The 19,279-nt window shown below is 41.1% G+C and overlaps 1 protein-coding gene across 8 annotated transcripts in view; it reads right to left on the bottom strand.

The window, feature by feature from the left end:
* Positions 1 to 6,956: 6,956 nt before the first annotated feature.
* ATP8B4 (ATPase phospholipid transporting 8B4 (putative)) overlaps positions 6,957 to 19,279 on the bottom strand; it is a 213,537-nt gene continuing 201,214 nt past the window's right edge. For all 8 annotated transcript variants that reach the window (XM_059701901.1, XM_059701877.1, XM_059701884.1 and 5 more), the window contains 3 exons: positions 14,946 to 15,084; positions 10,758 to 10,888; positions 6,957 to 9,123 (listed from right to left, as the gene is read on the bottom strand). In XM_059701901.1, the coding sequence (XP_059557884.1) occupies positions 8,842 to 9,123; positions 10,758 to 10,888; positions 14,946 to 15,084 (552 nt within the window). In that variant the 3' untranslated portion in view covers positions 6,957 to 8,841. The remainder of the gene's footprint in view (positions 9,124 to 10,757; positions 10,889 to 14,945; positions 15,085 to 19,279) is intronic.

Raw genomic sequence — 19,279 nt, 5'->3', positions numbered from 1 at the left:
TATAATGATGATAATTATACAGAATAGCAAGTGGAAGAATTTTTAATGGGTATGAGTTTGCTCCACAGAACTGAAATATAAGAAATGCCTTACATTCTTTTATCTTTCTATATCCAATTAGTCTGGCTCTGAACCTCCAGTCTCCCTGCCCCATCCTCTTGACTTCTACAAGAATCTCAGGTCTTACCTGTTCCAGGAACCAGGGAAATACCTAGTCCCTTAGTCCCTAATGAGTGTCATTATGTCCATGGCCTCCATGTCTCCACTGTTGATGTCTGGCTCCCCATATCTGGGCACAGCTGCCCTTCCAGCTCTCCGCTGGCCACAGACTAAACTACCCTGCTTGCGGATCATCCCCCAGGCATACCCAAAGCATCAAGGTGTAACACCTCCTTCTGCCTCTTGGGGTTCTGAGAGACAAGCGAGATTAGAATCTCTGCCTCTCAATAAAATGCACCAGCCTCTATCTCCCAGGTGTGAGAAATCCATCTTTCCAGCATTTGGTCATTGGGGCTTCTCCTTAACCCCCAGAGTCCAACCTTCTCTCCAATAGTCCCGCTCTATCTAGCCTCCTTGAGCCCAAATTTTCAACACAAAGGCCTGTTAAATTTCCTCTGGGGCAAGGACGATGCAGCCCTCTGGAGTACAAACCTGTGGTTGCTTTTCTGGTAACCTGGGCAGCTTCTGATTATTTCTTTGAATTAATTCAGCTTTTTGTTAGGGAATTTTCTTGAGGGGATGGAGCTAAACCCAGGCTACTGGCCCCAGAACCCAGACACTCAATCACCACACCAGTGCTTTCCTCTACAAAATTAATAAATGAATCCAGCAATAAATAACCTTCTCATTCTTTCTGGGAGGATGCTGCAGCAGAACATAAAATACAAGTAAATGACTCAGATTAACTAGCCAGAATGATAGCAGTTAAATCTCAGGGGCCCCATGGGCCAGACAGTGGGTATCTAAGGAGGAAGTGATGTTCTCACAGCACCTGGCAAAGCCTAGAGGTCCCGGGAACTGCCTGGAGGTTACCCATCCTCTCTGTGGGCTGCTGGGGGGTGCGGTGCATCTGCCCAGGATCATTGCAGCAGCGCCCTCGCTGTTCTTTGCAGCATCAATTTGCTGTGAAGAGGCCTGAAACACTCCCCCTTTGAGAGCACCTTCTTTCCCCTGCCTCTCCAGGCTCTCCCTTTCCCTAGGCTACAAAATAAAAATAATTTATTATCCCCTAACAACTACTGAAACTATTATGCCCTTCAAACCTCTTTAAAAAGTAGTCACCATCCATACATTGTATTTTTCCACCAGCCATGTCTCAACCTTCTACAACCCAGTGAAGACCATATTCATATTTTTAAATCTCTAAAATTAGGAATAAATTTTGCATGCAATGACATCCTTAAAATTCTAAAATTGACAATATTTTTTTGTTTCCAAGTAGCCTATAAATTAATGACGCATCTTTGAATTCATGCCATCCTAAATTCTATGAACTATGGTATGTGTAATGCTCCGTGGAAAGATTCTAGATTAGAACCTTCCCAAGGGCAGGAAAGAGAAACTGTTTCTGTTTCTTATACATCTCATACCCTCACCTCCCACACTCAGTGCTTAGCCCAGCAGTGCTACATGTACTAGCACATTACATCTGAGATGATGAAGTGTCTACTGACTGTAAGTTCTCTTACACTGAGAACTTTGAGGAAGAAACAGAACTGTAAAACAAAGTCCAGTCAATCAAAGAGATATTCCCGGTGATCTTTTCTATCATCAAAAATTTAACTGAACTCCCAAACTCCTGAACCATAATTATTTATAAATGTCTTATTTATAAAACTACTTAATCAACAATGTCAGTAATTCATACAGATACAAAAAAATCATTCACAATACCTAAGGATATTTTGTCATCAATGTTGTGCAGTTAAAAGGTATTCCTGGTGTTCAGAACATCATTTTATAGCTTTAGAAAACAAACTATTAGCTGGTATAGCAAACCAGCACCAAGGAAATATTTTGACTTGCCTTATAGTATCTATGAATTACTTGGCTTAGAATTTTGTTTTTATCTAGTCAGACCACGTAGGTACCTTATGAAGAAAAATGAATTGTTTTCATATGTGACTTAGAATGTGGTCAGAATAAGGCTGGGTGCCAGGCACCATTAGCCGTGGGGCAGCACCGGTCATGAATGACTCATGTCCATTCTTATTAGTCAACATCCCTGCCAAACTGATTGATAATAACTTTAGTATCTCCCCCAGTCACCTAATTATGAGCCCCAATTCTTTTACATCTATCAAAGGGACATCATTTCAAGAAAGTAATAGGAATTTTATTCAAAACCTCTCCTGAGGATGCTCTGTAGATAGTGGAATTCATCTCTAATCTCAGTGCATCAGCTATACTTACATGTTGCTGCACACTGAGGGAAGAAAATCAGAGAGGGGACCAGCAGTAAGATCATTTTCCATCAAAGGAATATCCTAGCCCTAGCTTGTTTGGTTCAGTGGATAGAGCTTCGGCTTGTAGACCAAAGGGTCTCAGATTCAATTCCCAGTCGAGGGCACCTACTTCAGCTGTAGGTTTGGTCCCCCTGCTGGTCGGAGTGCATGTGGGAGGCAACCAATCCATGTGTTTCTCTCACATAGATGTTTCTCTCTCTCCCCCTTCCACTCTCTTTAAAAAATCAATGGAAAATTATCTTCAGGTGAGGATTAACAACTACAAAAAAAGGAATATCTTATTCACTGCTCACACTACCTAGAAGAAGCCAGGAAGAATAGAAACATTTATGACCAGGATGAACCAACCACCTTTCTCTTTGATCATTACCTTCAAATTATGTTAAGCATCATATCTTCGTGTATCCTGATTCAATATGATTTTTCTGTATGAGCCCAGGGCTGCAGTTTATTAAAAATTTAAACTTGCCCCTGCAAACCTTACAGGAATCCAAACTGAGATAGCCAGAGATTTTTGGCTAACTCATTATTATTTCTTGAGCACAAGATGTTTACCACACTGCTCCAAGCTGATTTGCATTCTGCATGGGTTATAGGAGTAGATCTGCCAAGGGGTTTGGAAACTCTAGGACAGATAGGCCCCTCTCTTGGTTAAGTTATAGCTCCACACCTACAGATTTGCCCAGCCAGGGCCTCCAAATATTTTGCAATGAGCATTTTGAAACACATGGATCATGTTCTGGCTTCCAGGCAGTTCAGCAAAATGCTTCGGCTGGAGAATTGCAAAAGTTCGTGATTTGTCACCAAGGAATGAAATCTGACGCAGTAGAGCAAACTGCAGACATTTAATACCAGATGTCAATGTAAAAATTGGAAAATTGTGGCCCCGCGTCATTATCTGACTCCTGACCCGCAGCAATCCACCCCAATCCAGAAGGGATCATAATTTCTGCCTTCTTCCACTATTAAACTAGGGAGGAAATCGTGCTTATTTGCATCGAGAGAGAAAGAGAACGCCTGAAACACACATTTCAAAACACCGACGTTTGTTTGTACTCCTTCCCTGAATCTGTACACGTGAGGAATCGAATGACTGCTTTAGAAGGAGGGATGGACTGTACAGGAACCTCGTGTCTGTGAGGAGAGAGAGCTGGGTGTGGAATGAGGAGTTGTAGGTAAGAAGCTCTGGATTAGGTGTCAGATCTGAGGGACTTTTTTACTTTCTGGAAATACAGGGCAAAGCACTTCACCTTCTCTGCAGCTCATTTCCTCTTCCTGAAAATGGGTTTAACATGAATGTTCTGACCACTACACAGGATTGTGGTGAGGCTCAAAGAACACTGTGTAAATACATAAAGAAACTGAAAAAGTATGTACAACTATGAAGGAAATCACTCAAGCTTTGTTGTTTCAACCTGAATCCTGAGGAAGCTGAGGCTTAAAAAAACTCCTCTAAAAGCCTCTTCATTAAGTGGTGCCTCGAAAATTGGAAAGCCACATACAAAAGAGTGAAGCTAGACTGCTATTGGATACCATACACAAAGTTACCTCAAAAATGGATTAAAGACTTAAATATAAGACCTGAAACAATTAAATACATAGAAAAAAAATAGATACCAAACTTATGGTCCTTGGTGTCAGAGAGGCTTTTATAAACTTGATCCCAAAAGCAAGGGAGGCGGGGGGGGGGGGGGGGGTATAGCTCAGTGGTAGAGCATTTGACTTCAAAAGCAAGGGAAGTAAAAGCAAAAAAAATAAATGAATGGGACAATATCAAACTAAAAAGCTTCTGCCAGAAAAAGAAATCATCAACCAAACAAAAAGGCAGCCAACCAAATGGGAGAAAATATTTGCAAAGAATACTACAAATAAGGGGCTAGTATCCAAAATATATAAAGAACTCATACAACTCAACAACAAGAAGAAAACAGTCTAATTTAAAAATGGGTAGATGATCTGAAAAGATACTTTTCCCAAGAAGATATACAAATGGCCAACAGATGTATGAAAAGATACTCAATTTCACTAGCCATCAGGGAAATTTAAGTCAAAACTACAACGAGATATCACCTCACACCTGTTAATATGGCTGCTATTAATAAAACAAGAAATAACAAGTGTTGGTGAGAATATGGAGAGAAAGGAACCCTCATACACTACTGGAGGGAATCTAAATTGGTACAGCCACTGTGGAAAACAATATGCAGGGTCCTCAAAAAATTAAGAATAGAGTTGCCATATGAAAATCTGGAAATATTTATTTGTAAAGATATATGTACCCCTATGTTCACTGCAGCATTATTCACAGTAGCCAAGAGATGGAGACAACCAAAGTATCCTTCGATGGATGATTGGATAAAGAAGATGTGGTACATATACACAAAGGAATTCGACTCAGCCATAATAAAGGATGAAATACTGTCATTTGCAACAATATGGAGGGATCTTGAGAGAAGCAGCTAAGCAAAATAACTCACACGGAAAAGCACAAGAACATATGATTTCACTTACATGTCGGATATAAAACAGAAATCAACAAACAAAAACCTACTCATAGGCACAGGTAACAGTTATCAGAGGAGAAAGGGAGAATGAAGAGGGTAAATATATGGTGATAAAAGGAAACTAGACTATGGGTAGTGAGCACACAGTGCAATATATAAATGATGTATTATAAATTGTACATGACACTTATGTAATGTTATTAACCAATGTCAATAAATTAAATTAAAAAAAAATTCTTCTAAGTCCAGGGATGAGGTGGAAAGAACTTTAAAATGACCCTCTTCTTACCAGACAGAAGTATCTTACCTTTGTTTCTATATACATTTGATATGTAAAGCAGCAGAGAGGAAAGGAGAGTGTGGATATAAGATCTTAGTAAATTGCAAGAAATTGAGTTTATTCAACTGACCCAGGCAAAAGCACTATCATAGGGTTTAGCATCTCTGTGGAGAGCTAAGCAATAGCAGGGGCTGTTCTAGAGAAATACAAACCAGTACAAGAGTCAAGTCCTGCCCTCAAGGGAGAATCCAGTTCTCTCTCTCCTCCCCCCCCCCCCCATTCTCAAATCAACAATTACAATGTGCAACACTAGCAAGAAAAGCTCACAGAATGGGCAAATGAGAAAGGGTCTTTGAGACCATACTGCCTGATTTTCCTATTGATGGGCTGGGTGGCTAAGGCCAGGGGAAGTCAGTCAGTGGCATGGTCCACCCACCACAAATCAGCAGCATCATGCAATGAGAAGCCAGAGAGAGCCTGGCGCCCTTGCTAATAAAATGTTCTTGATCTCACATTAACTGTGAATGAGGGTTTGTATTCACTTCTCAAATACAATCTTTGAGGAATTAAATTTATTTTTCAGAGATATATAACTGGAAACTCTTATCTCCCTTTCTCCTCTTTTCTCTCCATTGCTTTTTTCCTCTCTTGCTTTCTTCATCTCTCTTCCTTTCCTTCACAGGTATGTATACCTGGAGGCAGATGAGAGAGATGAAGATTGCAGATGTAACTCAAAGGAATACAATGAGCAATCCTATATAATAAAAGCCTAATATGCTAAGTGTCCGGTCGTCCATTCAACCAATCAAAGTGTAATATACTAATGATATGCTAAGGCTGCTCAACCACTCGCTATGTTGTGCACTGACCACCAGGGGGCAGACAGTCAACCAGCCAACCAGTCGCTATGATGTGCAATGCCCACCAGGGGGCAGACGCTCCAACAGGTAGGTTAGCTTGCTGTTGGGGTCCAGCCTATGAGCGAGATAGGCCGGACACACCCTGGAGCCCTTCTATGGTCCTTTCCCTGCTGGCCAACCTCCTGTGTCCCTCCCCAGCCCTGATCGTACTCCAGTGGGGTCCCTTGGTTTAGCCTGCGCCCTCTTGCAATCTGGGCTGAGAGACACCCCCCCCCCCCCCCAAGTGCATGAATTTTATGGGCCTCTAGTTGCCTATAAAAGCTCAAAACTTGAACTAAGGTTTTAAAAACTCAAGGCTACCAGCATCAGTCCTGAATCTAGAAAATACATTTTCTTTCCAAATAATCTGATAATGTTTATGTAAAATTAAAATTTTATTATTCCCCAGTGTACTGCTATCACCAGTCACTCTTCAGACTCTTTTTGTTCAGGTTCAAAATAATCCCTGGCACTTGTAATCAAATGATCTCGCAATGGGTGTGTGAGCTAATTTGAATCTCATGGGGCCAAAGTAAGCTGATAATGTGTTTCTCTCACAATCATCCACATTATCTGTTTATAAACAGCCTTATTTAATTTGAACTGAATTTGCAAACTTGGAACATTCCTAATTTTTCCCATCCCTTATACATAGGTCCAATTGGTTTGTTTATTCTTGACTCCAATCCTAAGAATGATGTACATTTTCCCCAGGCATGTAAAGGAGAGAGGAAAAAAAATCAGCTGGCCAATGTGACAAAAACTCTTTGAGTTCCCAATAAAGAAGTGGCAAAACATAAAACACCAATATTGCCAAAATATTTACTGAAAGTTTTCAAATCTTTAAAAAATGTTATAAAAAGTGAGCAAACACATTAGACATTGAAAACTAATATCTTGGTGAGTCTACAGAGGCATGTAGGGGCAAAGGGAACATATATGAGCATTTACTATGATTAGGTTCTTTTACACATATCTTATTTGATCCCATTCAAAGAAACTTATCCCAGACTTGGAAATTAAGGCCAAAAAAACAAACAAAATAAAACAAAAAAACAGGATTGTGTGACCTACTAATATTATGCTAGCCCATTGTTCATCAAGCCCATCCAAGGACCATTTGACTCGTTTGGGAAATAGAACTTTGACTAATAATTTAATAGGAACCAGATTAAGAACGCTGTAAAGTTGGATGTTGACTTGTAAAAAATTGATAAGGCATGGGGATGACTTGTTTTTGCTTTCTGGTAGAGAAATTCACCTCCATGGTCATAGTTTTATTGCCCTGTAGGACACTGACCCATTTTATATCTTACTTTGCAATCTCATTTCAAGGCCTTTCACAGTGATTAGCTAAATTCTACTTCTCCACATCCTTTTCAAATGCTCTATTATTCTGATGGTGAATTAAATGGGCCTAACCTCATCATCTATTCCTCTGAGAATTATTTTTTTAATGATTTGAGAATTTGTGCTTTGACAGTCCTCAAACAGCCACATGAGGTAGGTAGCATATCTTCATTTTGCAGAGGAAGAAACTGAATCTCAGAGAGGCACTTCACCAGCCGAGAGTTATAGAGGTAAGAAGCAATAGAGCTGGACTTTGAACACCAATCTGCTTGAATTCTTTTATGGAAACTACATTGGTGATTCACATTTGGACTAGAGCATCTCCAAAAAAATCAGCCTCATCTACATATGTTTATTTTGGAATTATAAGCATTATAGCTAAAAACCAAAAGCAACTCACTCTGAATGACTTAAGCCTGGGTATTTAATAGTAATTGGAAAGAATGTTGATTAATTTGGTTTCAAATGGAACTTTTTAAAATAAGAAATGTTGAAAGTATCTGCCCATATACTGTATGGAATACTATCATTAAAGTTGGAAATTTCAATGCTTTGCTGGTTCCATTGATGGTTCAGGATAACACAGGACAAGTTCCTACCAAGATTGTTATAGAAGTCATTGAAAAGTATTTAGAACACTTACTAGAGAGCCTCTCTTTGACATTTCATGAACAGGTCCATGTAAGTTTTTTGAATAAATTTGACCAAATTACCAATTTATCCCCCAGCTAAAATGCTCAATCTGTACCATCTCTAGACTAGCATAAAAATGAGGAACACCGATGTGTTTTTCTATTCTTCAGGCATGAAGGTGATTTTTGTTCTGGCTGAACCCACAGATAGATATCAAGACTAGGAAGATATCTTAATCTGAAAGCATCTTAGTATAATTTTAAATATTAAAAGTATATTCTTGGGAAAGGCTGATCTTACATATACGTGTTTATCTGTAAACAAGCATGCTTTCTCAGCTGGGGTATATACCTTTTGAATGCACCCTTTTATCCACCTGAAGATGCATTCAATGTATATGCAGATTTACAAGTTTTCTCAATACATAAAATTCTAAAGTTCAGGTCAACTGGTATCTAAACTGATAAAACCCTGTGCTTATATTGTGAGGGTTTTGTCTGCCAAATCGCAAATTAGATGGTGACCATCTGACTTGGTTTCTGGTAGAGTACACCACTATTTGATAGGTACCAGGCAGCTGTCTGCCACAGATTTAAATTAAGTGAGGCAATCTGCCCCACTTCTAGCCCCAATCCCAAGCTCCAGAGCCAGCTGAATTCCAGCTCCAGCTGAAGTGAAAAGATAACTATGTGGTTCAAACTCATCTTGACTCACAGTTTCACCGTTTTATCCTGGTTAAAGCTGCTCACTGCGTCTGTGGTTTTCTTACATAAATTTTCAATCCAACTAGTGCTATTACTCAGTGTCTTTTCCAACCCCGATGTTGGGGGTGGATTTTTAGCTCGCATATTTTTTCCAGATGTGATAAGCTCTCCGTAGCCCTCTTGGTGAGCAAAAGCATATCCAGATCTTCTTGAGCTTGATCTACGAGTCTGAGGCCTTCGGCTACGCAGAGGCCGTGCCTTCCTTTGAGCCTTCTGTCGCTGGCGGATCTGGAGAGGAAGGAGATCCAGAGTGAGATGGTGCATCCAAATAACTCACTCTAGGCAGTGGGCCACTCTGTGAAGTGAAAGCCTTCTCAGTAAAAACAACATCAACATTAACAAAATACTCACCTTAATCGCAAAACAGAATTTTTCAGCTAAAAACTAAGAACTTTTCTAACTAATGGATTACCCTGGGCACTGGTCGGTTTTTATTTCTACCAAGAGACTAATAAGTAAGCAAGAAGTATTAAGGCAAATTTTATTATTGTCTCCATCTCATATATCCATCTTAAATGAATAGGAACATACTTTAAGATTTTCTAGCATGCACCACCCAAACATGGTCAGTATAATAATTTACAGTCCCCTTTCTCCTCAAAACAGGCCTTTTCTTCTTTTGGAGATTCTCAGAATCCAATAGTCATTAGGAACTAGACAAGGACAAAATTTTAAAAATGAGAATCAGAAATTTTCAACTCTTGTGGTAGGTCAAGGTATCATGAGATTTTCAGGGTTTTAATTTCTTTGGAGGTGGGGGTTGGTCACCTTTTGAAGAGGCCAACATCATTTGGGTGGGTTTCCAATATTTCTTTCATTTCCCTCTAAAGTTGAGGAGAAAAGATCCAAGGTTTAGAACAAGGTTTGCAATCCACCTTGTTCTCTGATTCAGCTGCTTGTTTGGACTCCGATTTTTGTGTCAGTAAAAAACTGTTAAGCAGAAAGTCACGATCTGACTAAATATAGCAAGAAATGATCATCGTCTTTCTTCCTTCAACTCATCCATCATTTTCTTGGTTTACATAAGAATGAGCTTTCACAGGCAAAGAAAAAGGACAGACATTAGAGGGGACTCTAGGAATCATTTCAGAAGGAATATTTTTATAGTTTGGCCCCAGAATGAGAGGGACAGCATGACAAGGAATGTTCCATTTCAGTTCCTCTGAGCATCGTTGGTCTGGTTGTTCATCCCATAAGTGTCTTTACCCTTCTCGTGATGTGTCTACAAACGTATCTCCCCTTCTTTCTCCTTTTCTCTTTTACCTGCGTCCAGACCTAACTTGGCATTGTCCTGCTTATTCTCCTCTTCCCAGGAAATACTGAAATATGTTATGGTAATCCCTTGGTTTCGGCATTCCTATAATCCATTCTATTTTCCAATCCATCCATTATGCTGCTATTCCCTTTCTTAATCTGTTCAGAAGGTAAAATCTCCTCCATGTTTCTGAATCTGCACTACATTTCTACAAATATTTAGAGCTCCTCCTACCTTGATTGTCTCTTTTTTACTGTACCCTTTATTTGTCCCCAAGACAATAACTTTCCCCATTGCTTGTCTTTCCCTTGGAACAAATTGTCCAAAATGCTTCCAGTCAACTTTTTAAAATACCCAACTTCACTTGTAATTTATGACTCCCCACCCATATTTAGTCTAGACATTTGTCTTTATTGGTCATTACTCATAAGGCTAGTACATTCAGATGTAGGCAGTTTCATCTTCTGCGATGTGACACTGTGTACTTGAGGGTGTTTGCCAATGGGAAGTTCATTGGCCCTTCACTGGGCTTCCATCAGGCAGAGAAGAACACAATTCCAAGAACCAAGAACCGGCCCTTCAAGGACTCACCAGAAGTACAACATACCTGGTCACTCAGGGTCGGGAATAAATCCACCTTCAGAAATCTGAATGCCAGCACAGGCATAACTGAAACCACTGTCGTTAGGAGAATGACCAGCCAGATGCACTTCTGGGTCAAGGAATGTCGTGCATTTCCTATCGTTAAAGGAAAATATACTTTGTGTTTATAAATAGAATTGAAGGTTGAATTAATAGGCTTGTTGTCTATACCCATAAGGCCTTTTTAGGAATGGCGATATTTGGACCATCTAAGAAGAACCACTAATTTAGGTGTCTTCTCCACTATATGGTATGTTCAGTGGTGATGAGGATAAGGCAAGAAGACTGACAACTCTTGGGAACTACTTGGTGGCCTGGCCCTTTGGAGACGGTCAGTTGGAGCATCCACTTAGTCAGGTTCAGCCCAGCTTCATGAGGAAGCACAATTCTCTCATCCAGTTTCTAGATCCCTCAACTACAAAGCAGCTATTATTTTTAAAAGGCACATTTACCCTAGCAGTTGAGGCTTACAAGCCATCTTGAAGTAAGGAGAAAAGGGAGTAGGGATTGGAAGTAGCAGTTTCGACTTCAAAGGGAAAGAAGGCACTTCACAAGGAAATGGAGAAGCAAATTTCTGGTAAATAAATGTTTGTTGGACCATCTTTAACAATGGATACAGGAAGGATGTAGATCAAATGGGCCTTGCTAGTTTTCTCCCTATCTATCACACCTAGTTCATATTAAAATATAGTTATCTGTAATGATAACTCCCTTCCTGGAGAAGGTTCTGTCTAAATTTTTAGGCAGTTAGGGGGAATATCAAAGGTTCTTCCTGAGTCATTTGTTTCTTAAAAATAAGAGTCACCTGCCTCGGTTGCAGGCTCAATCCCCACCCCGGTGGGGGCACATGTGGGAGGCAACCAATAGATGTGTCTCTCTCCCATCAATGTTTCTCTCTCTGTGTGTGTCTTTCCCCTTCCCTTCCACTCTCCCTAAAATCAATGGAAAAATATCCTTGGGTGAGGATAAATAAAGAAATAGTCTCTTTGAGCTCCTTGAAGCTCAGTATCCCCAGGCATGGCTGAGGAAAAAATAAAAACAAGCTTTGCTTTAAAACCACATTCCTGTTTGCTGCTGGCTACTAAGGAATTTTTTTTTCTTAAACCCCAATGTTGATCTAACTTTTGAAAAGTCTCATTGGAGCACAGTAATTAATTCCTGGAATGACATGTGCTTAGCTGGAGAGAGCAGTCCCCACACAAAATACTTTCTCTGGTTGAGGCATTCCAGTATCATTATGCATTCTAGAATGCTCTCTTAGGACTGAAAATCTTCTAGTCAATGCACTGAACTTTCAGATTTGGCAGCCAAAAAAAAAACCCTTAAAAATAGTTTTAATGTCTCTCTTTCCTAATATGCTTATTTTTATTCATAACCATCATGTTTCTTCTACATGGCTGGAATCTTCTGGTAAGCAAAGTATTCATATTACGTATTAAGTAAGAGTGGTGCAATTTAAAATTTCCATGTACATGCAAGGCAAGGCAAGGCAAAAGTTGAAGAATAACATTCTTAAGTGTATGTGTGAATTTAAATGGAATTACAATTTGAGGAACCTTTGCATCATTGGAAATGTATAATGCTATAGTTGCTCTTATTTTGCTTTTTACATGAAGTCTTCTACAAATATGTTTGTAGAATGGATTCCCCCAAAAGTAGATGCAAATCTCAGTCTTGCCTGACGGAGCCCAAGAAGGTTGTCACTATACATCACTCCACAGTTTGCTAGGATGAACTCAAAAACATCATTGCTACCACCTTCTCTCACACACCCTAGAGATTTCAAAACTTCTGAGAAAAATGTGTTAGTAGCCCCATTGTGTAAAGTTCAGTGACTCTTGCTAGGATCATTTTGAAATGTAGAGAGCAATGATAGTATACACCATAGATAGACCAGATATACACTTTTGTAGAATCGTAGAATATCAAGATTATAAGGGATATTAGGAAGTGCTTTGCTACCCATTTGCTGCTCAAGTCACTGTGAAATGTCCCCAAGCCACATTTTCTTGAATCATTATCATCATCATCATCATCATCATCATCATCACCATTATCATGGTTAACATTTGTTTTTTTAAAGTACTATATAAAATGTCACATACTAAGCATTTTATATGTATTGTCTCATTTAACCCTCACAAATTTCCTATGAAACTAGGAACTATAAATATCCTCAGGTTAGAAGTGAATACATTAAGGCATGGAAAGGAAAAGAAACTTGTTCCTAGGTCACACAGCTTGTAAGTGGTGAAGCTGACACGAACTGTGGTCATCTAATGTCTGAGCCTACTCTTCATGCCACTTATAGACTAACTAGAGGCCCGGTGCACAAAAATTTGTGCACTCAGGGTTGGGAGAGGAGGTCCCTCAGCCTGGCCTGTGCCCTCTCACAGTCTGGGACCCATCAGGAGATAAGGACCTGCTGGTTTAGGCCTGCTCCCGGGTGGCAGAGGGCAGGCCTAATCCTAGGTGTAACCCCTGGTCGGGCTCAGAGCAGGGCCCATTGGGGAGTTGGGGCCCCGCCTCCTGTCATGCACAGAGCAGGGCGGATTGGGAGGTTGTGATGCCACCCTCAGTCATGCTCAGGGTAGGGCCGATTGGGGGGTTGGGGCACCACCCCCTGTCACACTCAAGGCAGGGTCCATAGGGAGGTTGCAGCGCCACTCCTGTCATGCACAGAGCAGGGCCGATCAGAGGGTTGGGGCTCCGCACCCTGTCACACTGATCCCGGTGCTGGGAAGCCTCGCTGCTCCGCTGATCCCAGGGCCAGGACGCCTCTCGGCTCCCCTGATCCCTGGCCCGGAGGCCTCTCGGCTCCGCTGATCACCAGCCGGGAGGCCTCTCGGCTCCGCTGATCACGGGGGGCGGGGGGGGGAGGCCTCTCTGCTCCGCTGATCGCGGGGCCGGGAGGCCTCTGGACTCCGCTGATCACCGGGGCCGGGAGGCCTCTCGGCTCCGCTGATCACCGGGGCCAGGAGGCCTCTTGGCTCCGCTGATCTCGGGCCGGGAGGCCTCTCGGCTCCGCTGATCACCGGGGCCAGGAGGCCTCTTGGCTCCGCTGATCTCGGGCCGGGAGGCCTCTCGGCTCCGCTGATCTCGGGCCGGGAGGCCTCTCGGCTCCGCTGATCACCGGGGCCGGGAGGCCTCTCAGCTCCGCTGATCGCGGGGCCTCTGGACTCCGCTGATCACCAGGCCGGGAGGCCTCTCGGCTCCGCTGATCACTGGGGCCGGGAGGCCTCTGGGCTCCGCTGATCATTGGGGCCGGGAGGCCTCTCGGATCCGCTGATCACCGGGGCTGGGAGGCCTCTCGGCTCTGCTGATCTCGGGGCCGGGAGGCCTCTCGACTCTGCTGATCCCAGGCCCTGAGGCCTCTCTGCCCTGCTGCTTCAGGGCTGTTTGGCTTCGCTCTGCTTGGAGCCTGAGTATGCAAATTAACCGCCGTCTTTTAGCTTCTATAATTGAAACATTGTATCTTTTGGAGTTGTTGCTTCAGGAGCTCAGAGCCCTGCAGCTGCGGGGATCCTTGACTTTCTCCATCGCTGGGGCAACCAAGCCTCCTATTCTCAGCTGCCTGGCTGCCAGCCGCCATCTTGGCTGACAGTTAATTTGCATATCTCGCTGATTAGCCAATGAAAAAGGTAGCGGTTGTACGCCAATTACCATTTTTCTCTTTTATTAGTATAGGATGTACCAAATTTTTAGAAGTCTCTAAATTATACATCATTTTTTTCTTACTTAATGCAAATAAGTTCCACTGGTAATCTTTGGCAGATATGTTGGTGATAATATGGCATAAAAGGCAAAGCCCAGCATTTCTTGCTCTTTTTCTTTCTTCTACCATACAAGTCTCAGTTAGATGATATATATGCTATGCCTCTTGTTTTCAAAGAGGCAGTTTACTGCATCTGGGTTGTTGGGAACCAGGAAGCAGCTATCTCAATGATTCTTCTGCATCTGGTTAAGGACAGCAGAAACTAGTCTTTCAGGGCCTGTTTCAAGTCTGGAAGCCTTCAGATGCCTCTGATGCAATCAATTCCTAGAGAAAAGATTATTGGTTACCTCTAGTCCCACCCAACCCAGAAAATAAATTACAAAGACAAATAAATGACAGCATGACACTAGGCCCCAGTAGATAGTAGGATTCACTTACCAACAAACGGAAACTGGTTTGGGAAGACACCAAACATGGCGTTACTGTGCATTGTAAGTAAAATGGAGAAGTAAGTGGCAACGCTGCCCCAGATGAAGACGTGATTAATGACCGTCCAGTAACTGGTATCCAAGGCTATCTGCAAACAAAGTCAAATGCACAGGGGAGATCTTTCAGAGAATCATTTTACTGAGGGGTCTTTATCCAGAACTGCTCTGTGAAAAAATGGTTGCACCTGTTTAGCTCCCAAACAACCACAGGCACTTCCACATTTTGCACAACACAGGGCACTGACTTGACATTTCTGCTTGGCAACTGACTTTAGAACTTATATCTGAAAGCCATTATAATTGTCAAGGTTGAGTCAGAATAAGGGGAAGACATGTGAAACTTCTTTTTATAGAGAAATAAGAAAGTGGAATGAGTTCTCATTTCAATGTTACTTTATAAATTGCTTTCAAAATTTTCTGTTGGAAAAAGTTATTTTCTTTAGTGACAAGTGCAATATTTTATAATCTGAACATAAGTTTTCACATGACCATTTTTTGCACTGGCAAAATCTCTTTGACACCAATATTCTATCTCATATTGATGATCCTTTCTCTTAAATTATTCAAATAATAACAAAGAAAAATCCTTCATTCTCTTCTGACATAAAGTTCAGATGCTGGGGTTTATCGTGATCTGGGAGCATGTTCACAAGCTCTTCTGCCTTCCAATAACTTGTTGTGGCAGCACAGCTGAAAGCATGGACTGTTGTCAGAGTGTCAAGCAAGCCACTGGTGAATATGAACCCTTGCATTATCAGAGAGGGGAAAAAAGGTAGGTTCTGATGTCATTATATGTACCTCACAGGTTCCAAATGATCTAAGTACAGATCACAGATTTCTCGCCTGCCTGAGGGGGTCCTACCCACATAGTATATAGATCCTTCTCTGCATGTGAAGATATATGTCCACTTCCCACTTGAAGTTTACTGCTTTTTAAAATGTTGATCCATTAAAAGGATGCTGGCAGCCTTGGATGTAAACTACAGGGGTTATAAAGGGGCAGCATTTTCTTTCCTCAAGTGGTCTAAGAACAGAAAGCCCTGCCACCCATGCCTCAGAAAACCGATGCTGATTTTCCAGTTTGTTTGGCTACTAAGACATTAGACAAAATCTCCAAATCTATCTTCTACCACCTATCAGTTCCTCACTATCCAGAGACACCAACAGCCTGGATCATGTTGGTATGAGTAGGCAAGGAAAAATCACAATGAATCTCAGACTTCACTAAAAAAAAAGAAGAACAGGTGGCTCCTATTGAGGCAGAACTAATGGAAAATACAGACAAGTACTATAACAACAATAACAAAAAAAATGTAACGAGAACTCTTAAGGGGATGCAATTAGATCCCAAGAAAAAAATTCTGGAAGAAAAAAAGCATTATTTCTGAATTAAAAAGTTGAGTAGAGAAACCAAATAAGAATAGTCCCTAATGAGAACTGAATTAATATTCTGGAAAAAACAAATGGAAATAATATCTCACAACAGAGAGCAAAAACTTGAAGAAATAGAAACCATGTGCAAAAAGATATGAGACAGGGATGGCAAATCCATAGATGTCAGATCCTTGGGCCCAATATACAAAAAAAAAAAAAAATGACATTTTAGAATGGAAAATAAACTTAAAATGTAAAGATCAAAGAAATGACAGAAGAAAACTGCTCTGCCATAGGAAGCAGCAAAAATTTTCAAATGTGGAGGAGCAATCTAAATCCAAGGCAAATTAATGAAAGAAGTTACATTCTGGTGACATTTGTGAAGTCCAAGGGTAAAGAACACATGCTTCTAGAGAAGATATTACTTACAAAGGAGAGAATCAACCTAATATCAAACTGCCACACTGAAACTGGGATATTATGGAACAACTTTTACATAGTTCCCCCAAAATAAGGCTCCGACTCAACAATCTTATGCCATTCCAATAGTGTATTTAAATACAAAGGCAAAGAAAGAAGGCTCAAAACTATAAAATCTATCTGCCCTTTTTGAAGAAATTACTCAAGGAAGTTGCTGCAACCAAATAAAAATTAAATCAGAACAAAGACCTCAAAATAGCAGAAGACAAAGATGATAAAATTGGTAGTGAGCAATGGTTCTTGTAAATTTATAGTTGGCTCTAAATGAGTAATAATGTGAGTATGAGCTGCAGTATTAATTTAGAAAAAATTTGAAACAGTCAAAACATATGTTTAAGGAGCATTTAATAACATCGTGGTTTAGTTCTAAATTATTAATGTGCAAGAGTTAGGGAGAGGAGTAGAGACAGGGAGGGTGAAGTAAACTAAAAACATTTCCAAAATTGTTTAATTTGGAGGTGGGTGCGGGAAGGTGCAAAACAGATTAGTGAAGCATTTGGTAAAAGGATATTGTTACTTAGTTTTGATATAGTCATATAGAAATAAAGATTTAAATGACTACGAAAATAGGGAGAAATCACTAGTAAAATAGGAATTCAATAGTAAAAGTTGTAAATTACTCATAAGTAGGATATTAAAAAAGCACAGGGCATCCAAGTATATAAAGGAAAAAAAATTGAAATAAAAAGATAGAATTAAAAATAATCCTAAAAGAACATGAAAGGAACAAGGTAAAACACATAAGTTATTATAATAAAACTAGAGGCCCAGTGCATGCACTGGAGGGGGATCCCTCAGCTCAGCCTGCCCCCTCTCACAGTCTGGTAGCCCTCAGAGGTGGGAAGCAACCTGGCCATCAGGTGAAGGTGATGCCCCCATCACACCTCTGCTGCTGCCATTGCCGGCAATGCAATCCTCGGCCGGCCCTGGTTATCTGAGCCTTGGGCGGCCCTGGGTGGCTGGGCAGCTGCCATCTGAGGCTTGCCTGCATCTCAGGCATCAGCTGGGCAGCCACCATTCAATGCTTGCCTGAGCCTCAGGCCAGCCCTGGGGGCTAAGGGGACTGGAGGACTCTGGAGGCAGGTGTGTGGCAAGGCCAGGCCTGCCTAGGGGTGGGCTTGGCCTTGCCACATGCCTGCCACCCCAGCAGGGCTGAGGGGACTAGGCACCACCATCTTGTGGCTGTAGGTGCCGCCATCTTTGAGGGTGGGGCAGTCAATTAGCATATTCCCTCCTTATTGGCTGTGGGCGCTGCCATCTTTGTGATGGCGTAAGAGTCAATTAGCATATTCCCTCTTTATTAGATAGGATGAGTAGTTTAATTCTCTTATTAAAGGAGAAAAACTAATAGAATGAGATGAAAATGAAGGCATGGGCCCAAATTATATATCAGGCAAATGTAGACTAAAAAAATGCAAAAAAAAATAAAATTTAAATAAGGATATTTTATCATGAAAAAAGATAAAAGCTATAAAGAACAGATATTAAATGAGAATAATCATATGGAAAATAACATAGCCTCAAATTATTTAAAGTAAAATCTCCTTGAAATACAAGGAGAGCTTGATAAGAATCATAATCACCATTGAAAGTTTACTAAACTTCTCTCAACATTTGACAAGCCTGGTAGTGGAGGTGATGATTCCTGGGACTCTGTGGTTCACCTTCCATCCAGTGTGACCAGAGCCAAGCTGTGAACAATGGCAACAGCAGTGTTCTCCCTACAACAATGCAGCCCTGTGATTGGGTGCTGCCTGCAGTGGCTAAGCCTAGATGTGGCTCTCCCTGTTTCCTTTACCCTCCTGAAGATTCTGGCACTGCCTGGTGGCTTTTTAAAAATATATATTTTTATTGATTTCAGAGAGGAAGGGAGTGGGAGAGAGAAAGAGAAACATCAATGATGAGAGAGAATCATTGATCAGCCGCCTCCTGCATGCCCCCTACTGGGCATGGAGCCTACAACCCAGGCATGTGCCCTTGACTGGAATTGAACCCAGGATCGATCCTTCATTTGGCATGCCGACACTCTATCCACTGAGGTAAACCAGCTAGGCTACCTGGTGGCTTTTAATAAACCTTTTAAACTTAAAGAATTCTCTCTTGTTTATAATTTCAACCTTTTTGGAAATTAATATGGCAATATTTATGACATTTAAAATGTTTATTCTCTTTGACCCAGTAATGAGAAAAAAACAACATTGTTCATCTATCACATTGGGAAAAATTAGTTCTGACTCCAGAAATTTCATTTTTAGGAATTTATCTGACAGTACATAAAATATATGTGCTAGTATATGCATGGCAGCATTGCTTCAATAACAAGAGAAAAAGGAAAAGAAAAAAAAAGGAACATCCTGAATGTCTATTATTAGAGAAAGGATGAATAAATTATTATATATCCATATTATAAAATTCTGTGCAGCTCTTAAT

This window comes from Myotis daubentonii, chromosome 1 (assembly GCF_963259705.1).
Source record: "Myotis daubentonii chromosome 1, mMyoDau2.1, whole genome shotgun sequence".
Lineage (NCBI taxonomy): Eukaryota > Metazoa > Chordata > Mammalia > Chiroptera > Vespertilionidae > Myotis > Myotis daubentonii.
The sequence above is the reverse complement of the archived record's forward strand: the minus strand, read 5'-3'. Positions and strand labels throughout refer to the sequence as shown.